The following is a 16,025-nucleotide window of genomic DNA, read 5'->3' on the forward strand; positions in this document are numbered from 1 at the left end:
TTCAATAGTTTTGTAAATGATAATTTTTAAATGCATTAATTGCTATATTTTTTATACTGATTTACTACATTGTTTTAAAGTATTTATTTTGAGATATTTTATTTTTTAAATTACATTACATATTTTTAATATAAATTGAAATAAATCTTTTTAAAAATATTGAAATTGTAATATTTTTGTATTTTATTTTATATATTTTTTTATTTATATATATTTTATATAGCAGGCAATGATATCCGATGGAAGGATATTCAAGTTACTGGTAAGTAGGGTTTGAATTACTTTTCAGGATCAGTAGTGGGCTGAAAGATGCAGCACTGAGGTCTCTCCTGATAACAGGTGAGTAAATCGGTATTCGTAGTTCGGCTGATTTTAGAAGAATTTTTTTAAGTTCAAAAACACCACACTTAGAAGAATTTCCAAGTGAAACCAGTCAATGTTAGCCTATGAAAGGAAATTCAACTTACTGTAAGTATGGTTATAATCACTTTTCAGGATAAGTAGTGGGCTGAACGATGCAGCACTGAGGTCTCTCCTGATAACAGATGATTTAATTTCAACTGTTAATTTAAAAGTGAAAATAAGTTGTTATAACGTTTGTAAAATATGCGTATTTACTAATTGCTTAAGAGTTGAAAGTGTTAATTACAACGTTAATACCGAAGGGGTATGAACAAGTATGAATTGTTAACTAAAACATTATATAAAGTTAGAGAGAATGTTGGTGAAAAAGTTCACATTTTTAGGTGCTTAAAAATGTCGAGGTTGTAGGTTACTAAAGTATTTGGGAGTTTTAATATGATGGCATTTTTGAGTAAAGGCTGTAAAAGTGATACAGATTTTTAAAATAGTGAGGGGTGTATTTTGAAGTGGTGAATTAAGAACAAGGTGAAATCTGTCATCATTGGCTCATATACCGACACAGACGGCTTCCTCTTACATGCTTTCTTACAATACTCCGGGATTGAAGCTCGGAGGGGGCCTGCACATCAATTTAGCTTTGCAAAATCGTTCATTGATGGACAGCATTTGCCAATGCCATAACAGCAAAACATTGTTGATGATGTTCAAGAGTTTATCCAAGATTTGACCGACCCACTTGCCCTTGATTGGATCATGAACAGTTGAGCAAAGACAATTTCTTGTTGGCTATTCTTCCCGTTAAGATAAAAGGTCACCAAGGCAGATGAGGGAAAGTGGAGTTTGGTGATCGTGTCATCAGGTCCTACTCGGTGCAGCAGGACCAGGTGGCTTTGGGGAGATGCTACATTAAGCCATTATGCAGCCTGAAGATGAGAAGATTGTGATTTTGCTCTAGCGAGGTGGTTTGTAGTCTAGGGGTAGAGTGGGTTGTTCTTGAAATGATGCATTTATTGATAGGGGCACACTTGGGGTTGGCAGTGGGCTATTTCGTGGGGGGGGAGTTGTAGGTGAAGATGAGATGGTCAGCGTGTTATAAAAGACAGTTTCTGAAGGTGGCTTTTGGTGCACTCCATACCAATGTCTTATGTCTGTGGAGAGTGATGGGCTACACTCTACTGTGATCCTGAATATGTGCTCTGCCTGATCCTTCCAACTTGTATAGCATGTATGGTTCCTTCCTTTGGCCACTTGACATGACTGACTCTTCTGTACCGGCCGCACCGGCGTTTTAGAGGGTTTAGCCTGATGGAACCTAACCATATTTTCCAAAAGAATCTTCATGATTGCAATATTTTATCTCTAGATGAAACTCTACAAAATTCATGAAAAAACTGAAGTTAAATTGAAGTTGTTGTTCCATTGACATCTTCACAAGATTTTGCCATGTCTCAAACTGTGCCCGTAGCCGCAACAGCTACATCTCTTTTTCTCACATTTCAGATTAAAACTAGCAAGAAAGAATATGGCCCCTTCTGCGGGAATATTTTACCTCCAAAAATTTAGACTGGAAGCAACAAAGTGTTTTTATTTATTTAGTTTAGTTAATTAAAACCATTGCTATATAAAAAAAACATATTAGCACAATTATCACATCAAGAAACAAAGCTGGAGAAATACACATAACAGATGAATAAATCGGAATTCGTAGTTCAGCTGATTTTAGAGGAATTTTTTTAAGTTACAGAACTCCACACTTAGAAGAATTTACAAGTGAAACCAGTCAATGTTAGCCTATGGAAGGAAAATCAAGTTACTGTAAGTATGGTTAGAATTACTTTTCAGGATCAGTAGAGGGCTGAAAGATGCAGAAAGGAGAACTTTCCTGATAACAGGTGAGTAAATCGGAATTCCTAGTTTGCTGATTTTAGAGGAATATTTGTATGTTTCAAAAATAGACACTTAGAAACTTTTCTGATGAAAACCACAAAATAGTTTCCTATGGAAGGAAATACAAGTTACTGGTAAGTTTGCTTAGATTTACTTTTCAGGGTCCATACTGGGCTCAAAGATGCAGCACTGACGTCTCTCGTGATAACAGGTGAGTAAATCGGAATTCGTAGTTCGGCTGATTTTAGAGGAATATTTTGCTCAATAGTGAAGGAAGGGGGCGGGGCCTGAGGTGACATGTGTGCGAACACGCTCTGTGGCGCGTTTTAAGTTGGGGAATTAATTCCTCTTCAATCCTGAGGTCTCCTGTGGGCCAACTAGCCCACCAGGTACCTCCAGTATGCGCCAGGGAGCTGCTTTGCAGAGAGGTGTTCAGAGACCACGCCCCCTTTTTACAACACTCTGCAACGCAGCTCTGTGGCACTTACTGGAGGTACCTGTTGAACTTGTTGGTCCCTAGGGGACCTCTGGATTGAAGAGGAATTAATTCCCCAACTTAAAACGCGCCACAGGGCATGTTTGCACACATATCACCTCAAGCCCCACCCCCTACCTGTGCAAACGCACCCCGTAGCACATTCTAAGTTAGGGGATTAAGTCCCCTTGCATACTGGGGGTCCCTGGGGCCAACTAGCCCATCAGGAACCTCCAGTTTGTGCCAGGGGGCTGCGTTGCAGAGAGGTGTAAAAAGTGGGGTGGCCTCATTACACCACTCTGCAACGCAGCCCCCTGGTGCGTTTCCAGAGTGGAAACTAAATCCCCTTGAATACTGGGGTTCCCTGGGGGCCAAATAGCCCACCAGGAACCTCCAGTATGCTCCAGGGGGCTGTGTTGCAGAGGTGTAAAAATGGGCGTGGCCTTATTATACCTCTCTGCAACGCAGCCCCCTGGTGCATTTCCAGAGGGGGAACTAAATCCCCTTGCATACTGGGGGTCCCTGGGGGCCAACTAGCCCACCAGGAACCTCCAGTATGCGCCAGGGGGCTGCGTTGCAGAGAGGTGTAAAAAGGGGCGTGGCCTCATTACACCTCTCTGCAACGCAGCCCCCTGGCGCGTTTCCAGAGGGGGAACTAAATCCCCTTGAATACTGGGGGTCCCTGGGGGCCAACTAGCCCACCAGGAACCTCCAGTATGCGCCAGGGGTGCAAAGTGGTGCAGGGAGGGGAGTGGCCTCCTCCCCGATCCCTTTTTTTTTGCGGGGGGTTTAAGAAGGGGGGCTGTGTAGCCCCCTTCTTTTTCTTTTTTTTGGGCCCTGGGGACCCCTTCCCCCAGGGCCTGACCCCCAATTATTTTTATTTTTTTAACGGGAAAGGGGCTGCGTGGCCCCCCTCCCGTGGCTAATCCAGGCCCCGGGGACCCCATCCCCCGGGGCATGCCACATTTTTTTTTAAAAAATTCAAGGAGGGGGGCTGCATAGCCCCCCTCCTCAGGCCACTTAAGGCCCCGGGGACCCCATCCCCCGGGGCCGGCCTGCATCCTCTTTTAAAAATTTTTTTTTATTATTTGGGGAGGCAGCCGCGTGGCCTCCCTCCCGGGCCACTTCTGGCCCGGGGACCCCATCCCCGGGGCCTGGCCCTCTCCGTTGGGGTCCGTGGGATCAGCTAACAGTCTGCTCCCCATGTAGAAAAGCAATTGCCTTTGGTTTTTGAAAGAGAGAGCAGGTTATCTGCTCTCTCTTTCAAAAACCAAAGCAGTTTGTTATGGTAGGGCGGGAGCCGTGAGGCTCCCGCCCTACCATAGCAAAAAGCAGTGTCCCGGGGGTGGGCACCATGGTACACTGCAGGAGCCGGCATTGGGAGGGTGGCGGTCCCCAGGGCCTTCACAGGCTCCAGGAGGGGGGCCGCGCGGCCCCCCTCCCATCATTTGTAAAGCCCTGGGGGTGCGTCACGGACCCCCCAATTTAAATATTAGAGCCCCGGGAGGTGGCGGTCCCCGGAGCATGTGGGGGGCTTGAGCACCCCCCACACAGGTTTTTTTTAATTATTTTAAAAGAAGCCCCAGGGGGTGGCGGTCCGCGGGGCTGTGGGGGGGCTGTGAGCCCCAGTGCATACATAATTTTAAAGCCCCAGGGGGTGGCAGTCCCCAGGGCTGGGGGGCCCCTCTGGGCCCTCCATTATTATTTTAAAAAAAGAAGCCCCGGGGGGTGAAGGTCCCCGTGGATGCGGGGGGGGGCCTGAATCCCCCTGCATACATAACATTCAAGTCCCGGGGGTGGCGGTCCCCGGTGCTGGGGGGCCCCTCTGGGCCCCCCATTATAATGAACAATGTTGCCCCCGGGATTTGGCCCACCCCGGGGGCTAATTAAAAAAAAATCAGAATTCGTTTTTTTTTTCCACAGGATACGCGTACCGTACGCTTATCCCGCAATTTAAAATAAATAAATTGGGGCCTTGGGGGTCCTTTTTGGACCCCCTAAGCAGGCCTAGGGGGTCAGGGTGTTTCTACCCTGCCCCCTTTTCATGTTTTTCGCATTTCTTTTTCTGTTTTCTTGTGCCCAGATTCTACCGAGGCACAAGATGCCTGCCAACACTTCCTGGTTTGGAGTGTTGACAGCCAATTAGCATAAAGCTGTGCTCGGGAAGGTATGCGTACTGTATGCGTACCGTACTTCGTCTATAGATATATCTATGAATTTACTTTTGATTTTCTCAGGAACTACTGAACGGATTTACACCATTTAACAAAAAGCGTGATCTGCGAACCAAACTCTACTTTTTTGCCAAATTTGGTGTAATTCCCTTCAGCAGTTCGAGCTGTAGCCTCACTTAAAGGTCCCTATGTAAAATTGCATGGGGAAAACAAGTTTTTGGGACACTCCTTTTTTCTCGGCCCCCGCTTCATGAATCACCCCGAAACTTTCAGGGAAGGAGCGTAGCGGGCCATCTTTGTGAATTTCACGAATATTCGTCAACCGGTGCCAAAGTTAGTCCAAATAGAATGTTGCTGATTTCCTATGGAAACTAGGTCCTAACTATAACCACCTACTGGCGACCGCCAGTAGGTAATATATATATGTAAACGATTTTTGTACTATATTTATGACATCAATATTTGTTTTCCGATAGTTTTGTACTTTCAATTGTATGTATAGGATGTAGATATTTTTTTGACATCAATATTTTGGTCACAATATTTTTGTATGGGGATATTTTGGGAGTCTATATTTTGTCAGGATACCGACATTAGCATAGACGGTGTTGAATAATTTTAGAAGAATTTGGATGGCACTTAGGTGCTAAGCCAATGATGTACATTATTCTTTTGTTCTGATTTGCTAAAGAAATGATATGTTTGCTCAAACCATGATGAGCTTGCACTATTACTAATGTTTGATACAGGAATTATGTATTAAGAACCCCTTTTTTGCGGGGTGAGCCAGAAGACTTTTTTATTTATTCTACTAGAGGCGCTGTCTATTTACTAATTTTGCTGCCCATTGAAACTTCGGGTCTGATTTAGAGTTTGGTAGACCGGGTTACTCTGTCACATTCATGACAGATATGCCATCCTCCATAATAAAACTACATTATATCCTGTGGCACTTGTAATACAGCTGACCTTTGTGACATGGAAACCATCCACCAAACTCTAAATCAGACCCATAGAATATTTTCTGATTTCACATACTCTGTATAACTTTGCATCTCAGAGTCTTCACTGCATTTAACACAGTACCGCTTATAGTTCTGAATTTTGTAATAAGACCCTTTAACTTTCTATGATCTAGAACTCAGATATTGAGTGGACTCCATTACTTAATGGGCTGCTTATTCTGCTAATTTGATGTTTTTTGGAGGTGCTTTAATGAGGGGACAAATCGCCTCATGAAACTGGGGTAAAACACCATCACCAATCCAGGAAACTGTGGGAGAACCGAATGAAGTAAATTGTGGGGTGTCCCAATTTTGGGGTACAGTTTTGCTCCCATGCATTTGGGGCTTGGGGTCTGGTCTGCCACACTGGCACTGGTGTCATTGGCACTGGTCAGTGGTCTGCAGGGCAGGAATGGTAAGTCCCAGCTGGGATGTATATTTTTGAGTGCTTTGAACATTCCTCCATGGGTGCAAATGGTTCCTTGAGGGGCAGTCTTAAATAATTTTACTGTATTGTTTTAATGTTGGGACACAAAATTATGGGTGAGAATTCATACAAATGATATTTATGTTGCTTTCTTTATTAGGCTGTGACAAATGTGGGCATAGATTGTTCAGGCCTTGGAACCCCTGGGGGAGTTTGAGTGGTAATGTCACGTCTGTCGCCTAATTTCCTGCCAGACAGCTCTAGAACTGATTGTGTACTAGGACATACAGTGCCGTACAAAACCATGGATGTTATTTCGGGGTTGCCGGGGATCACAGCAGCAACCCCTGGCTTGCCCCTCGCGCCTCAAGTCACTGCCTTTGCGACACCTACCATCAGAGATGGCAGACTCAGTGCCAGGAACACAGGGACAGCTTGTCCTTGATGACACTAGTTAGGGCTTCAGTTTCCTTGTTTTGTCTTATTTTTTTTATTATACTAGTAGTGAATAATAGCATATTATTCACTAATGGTGTAATAAAGAATGCTGTTCAATTAGCTGGAATATAATCCTCCTTGGCAGCTGAGGAAATATGACATAGCATTTCACTAACTCAAAATAGACTGAAGAGAATGTACAAGACTCCATTGGCCTCTTCTAAGTTCTGTGATAATATTAAAATCGTGTGTAGACATTGTTTGCACTCGGCTTTACAGTCACAGGTTTGGAGCAAACTTCACCCTGTTACATTGTTATTGTGCTAATAATTTCCTTCAGGTGGTACCTGGTCGAATTTGTGCAGGCACCACAGTGCTGTAATTGGGATATTCTGTGAAAAGGCCTCAAAGACCTGCAAGTTATTCCCCATTTTTATTGGGAAAACGTCAGCAGAAAAATGCTACCTGACACCATGCTCAAACAGTAGTTTTCAGGGTTTTTTGCACCCAACTCAAGCGTGGCACTCAAAATGAGGCAATGCTTGTTTTTTTTCCAGAGAGGTTGCAATGTGATGGCACTTGCTAAGGAGAAGAGGGTGGGAGTTCATCCTTGGATAGGACTACTTTTTATTTTTCTATGAAACGTAGTAGGAGAGAAAACAATGTTTTCTTTATTCAATTTATTGCATTATGAAATATTCCACAGGAAATAGCACAATTGAACTGATGAACTGATTCTCAAACACAACACAAAGAATCATGCATGCAGGCTAATAGTGGCATTCCAAGAATATAATTCGAAAAAAAAACTTGTAGTTACATATATGAATTTATTTCTTTAAGAAACAATATATACAGTTGATACCATTGCACAACACTGCATCTGAGAGTGTGGAGGTCACATTTTGAAAATCTGGTAGCCATTTTACTAGTAATCAGTCCTCAAAGACACACAGAACACTGTGGCACTAAGCTGCTCTCAAGACAAGAAGCTAAAAGTAGTCCGCTGCCTGGTGCCCAGGCACATGTGAGTTACTTGCTGTCCGGCACATCCGTGTCTAGGTTTGCCTGAAAGACAGCTGGCTTTGTGTGTTTTCCCCGCTGGACCTCGCACTGGCATTCTTCGACTATCATGACCACCTTCACCAGTGTGGTGAAACCAGTGCAATTCATCTGCAAGCGGTGCATGGTGAACTTGGTCGGCAAACAGTGGGAGCAGAAGGTGTAAAGATGGTCTTCCGGGCCAGGAACATGGAAAGAGCTGCACTTCCCAAAGCACAGGTTGTTCTCCACCACGACCTTCTCACAGTTTTCATGGACAATGCTCTGAAAATGTTAAAACATTTCTGGTTACTGTAGTTCAGTTTTGTTTCAGCAATTTACTCATTTTACATGTTTTTGGTTAACACATATGAAGAGCCTTGGAGGTTTGGACTACACTTGTAAGCAAAAAAAACTCACTGCCCGGTGGACCCGCAGTTATCCAATAAGTACAATAACAAAATATGTATTGTCTTTATGATCTTTTCTTTAATTATATAGAGTGACATATTCATAGAAATGTTTTAAGAGAGCTAATTACATGTGTGGTTTGTCCACAAATATCCTCATTTATTTATTGGTGTTTACGCAGAAGTTTCTGGATTCACTCACCACACGCCACAAACAGCATTATATCAGGATCTACAATGGCTTCTGGACAACTCATCATAGGGAAAGGTAAATTGAGATATGTTCCGCAAGCCTGGTGTCACATGTCCACGGATAGGAAGAGTTACACATAAAAAGTTCTCCAGGCATCTAGTAGGAGGCTGCCACGCATTGATGCATTTCTATAACAAATCAATGGAATGTATTCAGGAACCTCTAGCAATGATTGGGGTTCCTGTCATTACTGCACCCTGAATCCTACCCATGGACAGAGACCTCCACTTCTGGAGGACGCTAAAAAGTGGTCAATTGGATTTTAAAAAGTATGGGAATTGTTATGCTGTGCGTAAAGGGGGCAGGGTGAGTGAGTGTGGGGACGGGATCAAAGACATGGCTAACACACAATATTCTGTACATTTTTTCAGTCTTTCACCTTCAGGTAGCTACCTAAAAAGTAATGGCTGAGCTAAAATGAAAAATAAATACAAGTAAAGTTAACCAGTGGGAAATGCTCTATTGTAAAGTATTAAACTTCTATTAGTTAATGCACTGCAGAGGTCTGTGTCTGTAACCTGAGAGCCACAGAATTGAAACAAGGTTGGTGCAGTGAAGAATAGTGACTTGTGTGTGTTTAGTCTTCCAAGATAGGCTGCTACAGAATGCACAAAAGATTTAAAATAAAAAAGTGCTTCCAAAATATACATTTTATCAATACCTAGATGGTATGTACATGATGCATTTTTTATAACAGTATTTAAAAGCACACACTTCACAGCTCAGTCTGCAATGCCATTCAAAAAGAATAAATCTATGTCATCAGGATGCTTCAAGGGATTCCATCAATTAAAGACAATACCGGCTTCCAAGCACCCTTTACATTTACAGATGAACCAGTTGTGCACATTTACATTTCTTTCAGGGAAGCAGGCACCTTGGCAAGAAGGCTTGTTTAGCTGTCTGCCCCTCCTCGGTTTCAGGGCACAAGAGACTTCCCGCCTTACACTTTAGTTGAAGCATTTCGACTCCCGAAATAACTCTCTCAGGAGGGTTGTTTTTTTCACAAAAAGTAAGTGAGCTGTCTTTCTTAAATAAAAAAAAAGTATGGTTGCGTCGTGCCCCTCAGATCCTGCCCACTTCGACCACTGCCTCTAAGAAAGATTTAAATGTAATTCAGTTGAGCTAGATTAGCTCCCAGTAAGAGATCTCTTCCGGGAGAGCATCACTGAGAGGCCACCACCGCTGAAACGGATGTGTACGACTTACAAACTTCTGGGTCATGGGGACACCACCAATAAATATCGGTTTAAAAAACATCCTGGTGCGTCTATTATTGTTACCGCGTGATTCTGAATCTCATTTATAAACTGGGTTAAAAAAGCAGACTGAAGAGCGAAGATGCAGTTATGTTTGTTATTAATACTATCGCGTTGTGTTTGTGTGTGTGAGTACCACGTCACAGTGGTACCTGGCTGCACAGATAATGGGTTAGTGGGTGCAATTTGCCCTCAACTACTCATGGATTACTTAAACAGGTGTTGACTGCATTTGCGCCCGTGTATGCAGCACGAATGGGTCTAAATGAGTATGTTAGTGGTTGCATTTGGTTTGCAATGTCACTGTCACGTGACTTGTGGTCACCCCCTGAGCAGCTGCAATAATATTTGCCGCCGGCGTCTTCAAGGGACTCCCCCTCAGAGTCATCTGAGTGACTGCGCCGCTCGCGGTAGAGCTGCTGATTGGCGCGCGTTGGTGCTTGAATAATAGGGCCAAGGCACGTGAGCCGCGGAGCTGAAAAGGCCTTCGTAAAACCTAGAAACCTAAATTAGGACACAACCCCCGTGACTTCCAACTGCGCCCCTCCAGCAGGGAATGCACATCTGAAGGCAGCTAAAAATGTCAACAGTTGTAAGTTGTCGCGCGTTTTTCTTCGTAAGACGCCACTCTGACCATTGGAAGGTTGAACCAAATCCCGATTTGAGGATCGCATTATGGTTAAGTGGAAAAAGCCGGCCATGTGCACTCTTTGTACATTATTTGCATTAGATTTAAAACATTTGCAGGCTTTGAAAAGAATAGGACTCGGAGGCTTTGCCTGGAAAACAAATATGTCGACAACTCAAGGCCCAATGTAGGATGGAGTGAGTTAGGATTCGGTAACACAGCTCACTCGGCACTCTGCCTCATAAAATCTCGACTTCCCATTGGGGAAGTGATGCAGAAGGGACTGGTGGGTCTTGGCGCTCTGTCTGTTGTTATAGACGAACCTACCATTGTTACTAAGAGCTGCGCTGGCCTATAGGGCAACCAGGTAGTGTGCGATGGGCTGGTCTAACAGATCAGTTCTCGGGTCTGTATTTTTGTAGTGTGTGAGCTTGTTTTGTGGCAAGGTGGGCTGCTTTTTACTGTTGATTTCAATTATATTTAAACAAACATTGCATGCAGCAAACATAAAAGCATGCCATCTCCTATACTTTGCAAAATACACACATAGCGTGTCCTTAAAAGTTCATTGCTAGACTGATTTCCAAACACGGGCCACTTTTAGCTATCTGGTTTCCTGATCTGGGGGCAATTTTATTTTGGTGGACATATATATTAATTGTCCCAATCCGACCCTGGCTATTTCCAGGGAGAGGCCAAATATACCCTGCATTGCCCCATTCACACACCCCGCACCAGGCCTCATAAAGTCGAATAGTCATTAGTTAAGTGTCTTAGTCCAACCTGCCTAACACATATCAGTAGTCACTCCTACATAACATAACATAACATGCATAAAGCGCACCTTCACCCAAAGGTATCTTGGCGCTGAATAACAGATGTTTATTGTTAGCCAACTCAATGGTACTCATTTTATTGACCTCGGAAGGATGAAAGGCTGAGTGGACACACCAGGGTTTGAACCTGTGACCTACACACACTTTCAATCAACTGCTGAGCCACTACCTCTCAGAAAACGAATTGCTTTATACAATTCTGCGGTTTTGGGGTAGCGTTGATATGCAATTACATAAGTGCAAATTCAATTTTTGCTGGCGCTAAAATTTGGGAAATCTTTCCTTGCGTCTGTCAGTAACGGGCAGTAAGTAACCATAGCTTGTAGCGTACATTTTGGAGAAACACGCGGTAACTGTATTTCGTGTTTTTTGTAAAGTGCCCACACTGCGCTGTTCCTGCTTCGCAGCGCTGGTAATAGAGGACGATTTACAGATGGCGCAAATGTAAAGCAAGGCGTTGACGTGACCGTAGTCCCCAGTTCGGTCACTACTAGCCGGGCCCGTTATTTGAAGGCCTCGGACAGGTCGTGTTTTGAAGTTGCATCTTTGTTGTTTTCAGAAGGAGGCGGGGTGGGGCAAAGGTGTGTATCTGAAGAACTCGAAGACGTTAAATGTATTTGATCCTGCTGTTCCAAATAGAAGGTTAGATTCCACGTAAAAGATTGAGAGCAGCATTATAAGGATATACATTTATTGTAAGAATCGGGCCACTTTGTTAGAGCCGCCACAATGGATCCCTTTGTTTACGTCATAAACATGTCATGTATGGGTTAGTCTGATGCTGAATGGAATTGCGTGCTATGTTATGCTACTCTGCACACTATAGTGTGCCAAATGTTTCTATGTGTTATGTGGCTATGTTCTGCTTTTGTATCATGATATATTATTGTGCTGTGGTACCATTGTTGATTTATAGATTGCGACGGGCTGTTAGAAGTCTGCTTCAATGCGCCAAGACGCTAGTGAGAGAAGTGGTAAAAGAAGGTTATACAGCCATTACCCGTAGATGCTTCTTACCTGGGAGAAAGGCAGCGTGCGGCAGTTTTCCTGCTGCATCCCCTCGGTCTTCATGGGCAGAGCCAGCTCCTCCGAGGCCGAGTTCCTCCTGAGCAGGAAGAGGTTCCAAAACTTCTTGGCGTTCTTCATGCCTGTGGGCTCCTTGTTTCTCCTCTCGGGGGGAGGCGGTGGGAAAGCGTGGCTCAGAGCCTCCAATGGAATGTTCTCGGTGTCCGGCAGCCCCCACGTTCCCAGGCTGCCTCCCAAATGAAGCTCGACGGGGGGTAGGCTCAGCCGGACCTTCTTTCTCTCTCCCGCCATCTTGCCTCCTGTTGGGTGTAAGGCCTCGGCCAGGTCTGGCTCAGCAGCCGGACCAGGCCCACCGTGCTGCAGCATGTCTTTGAAGGCGTTGGGCTCGACCTCCAACATCTCCACGACTTGGCCCTCGCTCCCGAGTCGGACCTGGTCCTGGTAGGACAGCAGTCGCGCTTGCCTCCTCTTTTTGGCCTGCAGGCCTCTCTCTAGCCTGCCCTCTGCGAGCCAGGTCATCACCAAAAGCTGAAACAGTATCAGACGCATCCTGGTTCTCCTCTGTCTCTTCAAGGCCTCGGGCTATGTGTGCAGGGGTGCCCTCGGGCCCTGTCTCTTTATACCGGAAGCAGCGTCGTGGCTGCCTCAGGGGGTCCCTGGGGCAGCAGCTTTGGCACATTTACACGGGGCCTTAATTATAATGGGGGCATTTGTGCTAATTGAACCGCCAGCTCGTCATCTCGGCGTGTGTATGTAAGGGAGGCGCTTTCAAGCAGCGGCCCGGGGGGTCATTACTTGGCGGGGCAGCTCGCAGAAGTTGTTGATTCGCCGTCTGGGAAAGAGGCTGCCCACCCTCGGGTGTGTATTACCTAAATCAACAAAGCAATTGCGCGACCCACGAGTGCGTATTTCAAAGAAATGCAGACCAGCCATGTGTTCGGAACTGGATAAACAAATGTTATGCACAGCGGCCCTGCCCAGCAGTTCCACATCAGTCAACGTTTATTTACTAAAGAGAATTGTGAAACTGGGAGCACACTCCTACCTTGCTTGTTCACATCGAGAGTACTTTTGAAAAATATATTTTTACAGTTTTATATAGAGAGAACTAGGCCCAAGGATGTTGAGTGACGCTGGGACTCCTACTTGGTTATCCAGTTCCAAAGTCGCCGTTTTAATGTTTATTACGTATTTATCGTAGAGCGCCCCCCTCCCCACACACAGAATAAACGCACCCGTTTATTTTTTTTCCCCCAAGGTCTGTATATCTTTCAAATATGGATGGAGAGCTAAATGTATAAAAAACAAAAAGTCGTTTAGAATAAGAAAATGTACAAGCTTGAGAGATAACCAGCCCTGTTGAACAGTATAATTCAGGCGCCAAGCATTTTGTGAAAGGACAGTTCGCTTAGTTCTGAAGTGTCCCTTATTTGGAGGGCCGGCCCTCTTCGTAGCATCAATTTGATCACTTTCCTGCTCTGACCTTCCACCACATTCACGTAGCCCACTCCATTTAATTGAAAAGTTGACACTGGACCAGCATTATATCTTCTTTGCATCCTCATCACAGGAGGGAACCCGTCGAGGGGAGAGCCTTTCAGCAAGGACCATACAATAATATGACCAGACACTGAACATTGAGGTTCGAGAATGTATCTATGTTAACATTTCTATCATAGTCATTAACTCCAAGGCAGACTAGAACAGATTAAGCACAACGTATTCCCTGTTAAATCATATTTTTTGACTCCTAAATTAGAACAGTCATTTGAGTTAGCTGGTTACACTCATGGTTGATCCATCATAAAATGTTTCCCACACTCCATAACGCAACATTTTATGCAAAATCAAGGCTGTAGTCTCTCTGCTTCCCTACTGAGGAGCAAGGCTAGTTCTGACGTGGACCTGATAAGTGCAGCTCTAAAGTGGGTCTTTTTTGGGATGTCCTGAGACCCTTCTGAGAGATGTAACTGGTCATTGGCTCCCTTGTACAAGCCCATCTCCCGTGCCTAGACCCGGACTGGCTGTTGCGGGCACCGGGCAACCCCCCCGGTGCGCCGCAAGGGTGGGGGCTGGTTTTGGGCCCCTGGGGGGCCATATTTGTTTCAGGGCCGTTTTTGCAGCATTGCTGCAAAAACGGCCTTTTAGCAAAATCAGCCGAAAACCGGCCCTGGCAAAGAGCGCCGTCGCACCCCCAAACCCCCCGGGCCGGTGGGGGGCCGGCCGAGCACTTTGCCAGGGCCGGTTTTGGTTCCCAGTCCGGCCCTGCCCGTGCCGCCGTAAGCAGCAGATGGAGTACAGAGGCAAACCTTTTAGAAACAGTCTCAGAAGCATCCCTCCAGCCCCCTGGCACTGAGAGAGTTCCCAAACCCACCTGTGGGATAAATGCAACTACATTTTAGCATTGGAATTTGACATGGGAGGCCAAGATGTCTAATCTTATACATGATAATCACAAGCCTACCTGCATAACAAGAACACAAAATACAACTGTATGCCCAGACGTGGGTCCCTTGCTCACTTTGCCACTGGATTCAAGCTAGCCGGGATGTTACCCTGAAACCAGTCCCAGAATGCTTGTTTCCAGACCAGGGAAGTCCTGGTTTGGCAGTTCGGGCTGGGCTGTTCCCATGAGGAACAAAACAAGACTGATTTGCATATGGCTGAGTCTGAACTATGGTGGTGATGTGAGCTAAAGAACAATGATAGATTCAACCCAGATCTGTGACCGGGGGTGTGTCTGAAAAGTTTCAGCTCTCCGTCCATATTCTCCTTGTGTTTGCTTTGTTCACCCTAAATTGGCAGGGTATGCCCAAACATGAGTCCCTTGCTCACTTTGTCACTGGCTGATGAGGGGTGTTCCCCGAAACTCATCCTGGGATGCTTGTTTCCTTTCCAGGGAAGACATGGCTTAGCAGTTTGGGCTAGACTGTTCCCATGAGTAACAGGGTCAAGACTAAGTTGCATATGGCTGGATCTAAACTGGGGTGGCGAAGTGAGCTAAAGAACGATGATGGTTTCAACCCAGATCTGTGACTGGTTGTGAGTGTCTGAAACATTTCAACGCTCCGTCCATCATCTCCTTGTGTTTGCTTTGTTCACCCTAAGTTGACAGAGTATGCCCTGAGGTGGGCCTCTTGCTCACATTGCCACTGGATTCAGGCTGGCCTGGCTGATGAGGGGTGTTACCCCAAAACCAGTCCCAGGATGCTTGTTTCCAGTCCAGGGAAGACCTGGCTTGGCAGTTCGAGCTGGACTATTCCCATGAGGAACAGGGACACAACTGATTTGCATATGGCTGGGTCGAAACTGGGCTGACGAAGTGAGCTAAAGAACGATAATGGATTCAAACCAGATCTGTGACTTGGGGTGAGTGTCTGAATAGTTCAGCAGTCTGTCCATCATCTCTTTGTGTTTGGTTTGTTCTCCCTTGTACAAGCCCATCTTATGTGCCGCGTAAGCAGCAGATGAAGTACAGAGGCAATCGTTTTAGAAAGAGTCACAGAAGCAGCCCTCCAACCCCCTGGCACTGAGAGATCTCCCAAACTCACATGTGAGATAAAAACAACCACATTTTAAAGGTGGAATTTGACATAGGATGCCAAGATGTCTACTCTTATAAATGCAATTCATGAGCCTACCTGCATAAAAAGAACACAAAATCCGACACTGTAAGACAAAAGCACAAAAAAACACACACATCCTTGCCAAACTGAGAGTGGGGTGGGAAGGGAGAAAATACTGTGTGAGTTGGCATAGGCAGGAGGCAGCTACGGGTAGTAGAAAACAAAAAGGGCAAACGAT

The 16,025-nt window shown here is 45.2% G+C and overlaps 1 protein-coding gene across 1 annotated transcript; it reads right to left on the bottom strand.

Annotated features, from left to right (window-relative positions):
* Positions 1-7,715: 7,715 nt before the first annotated feature.
* On the bottom strand, positions 7,716-12,770 carry CER1 (cerberus 1, DAN family BMP antagonist). The gene is made up of 2 exons (XM_086963092.1): positions 12,213-12,770; positions 7,716-8,094 (listed from the first exon to the last, which is right to left on the bottom strand). The coding sequence occupies exons 1-2, from the start codon at positions 12,768-12,770 to the stop codon at positions 7,801-7,803; spliced, it is 852 nt and encodes a 283-aa protein (XP_086819218.1). The 3' UTR covers positions 7,716-7,800.
* Between the last annotated feature and the right edge of the window lie 3,255 nt (positions 12,771-16,025).

This window comes from Lissotriton vulgaris, chromosome 3_1 (genome assembly GCF_964263255.1).
Source record: "Lissotriton vulgaris chromosome 3_1, aLisVul1.2, whole genome shotgun sequence".
Taxonomy (NCBI): Eukaryota; Metazoa; Chordata; class Amphibia; order Caudata; family Salamandridae; genus Lissotriton; species Lissotriton vulgaris.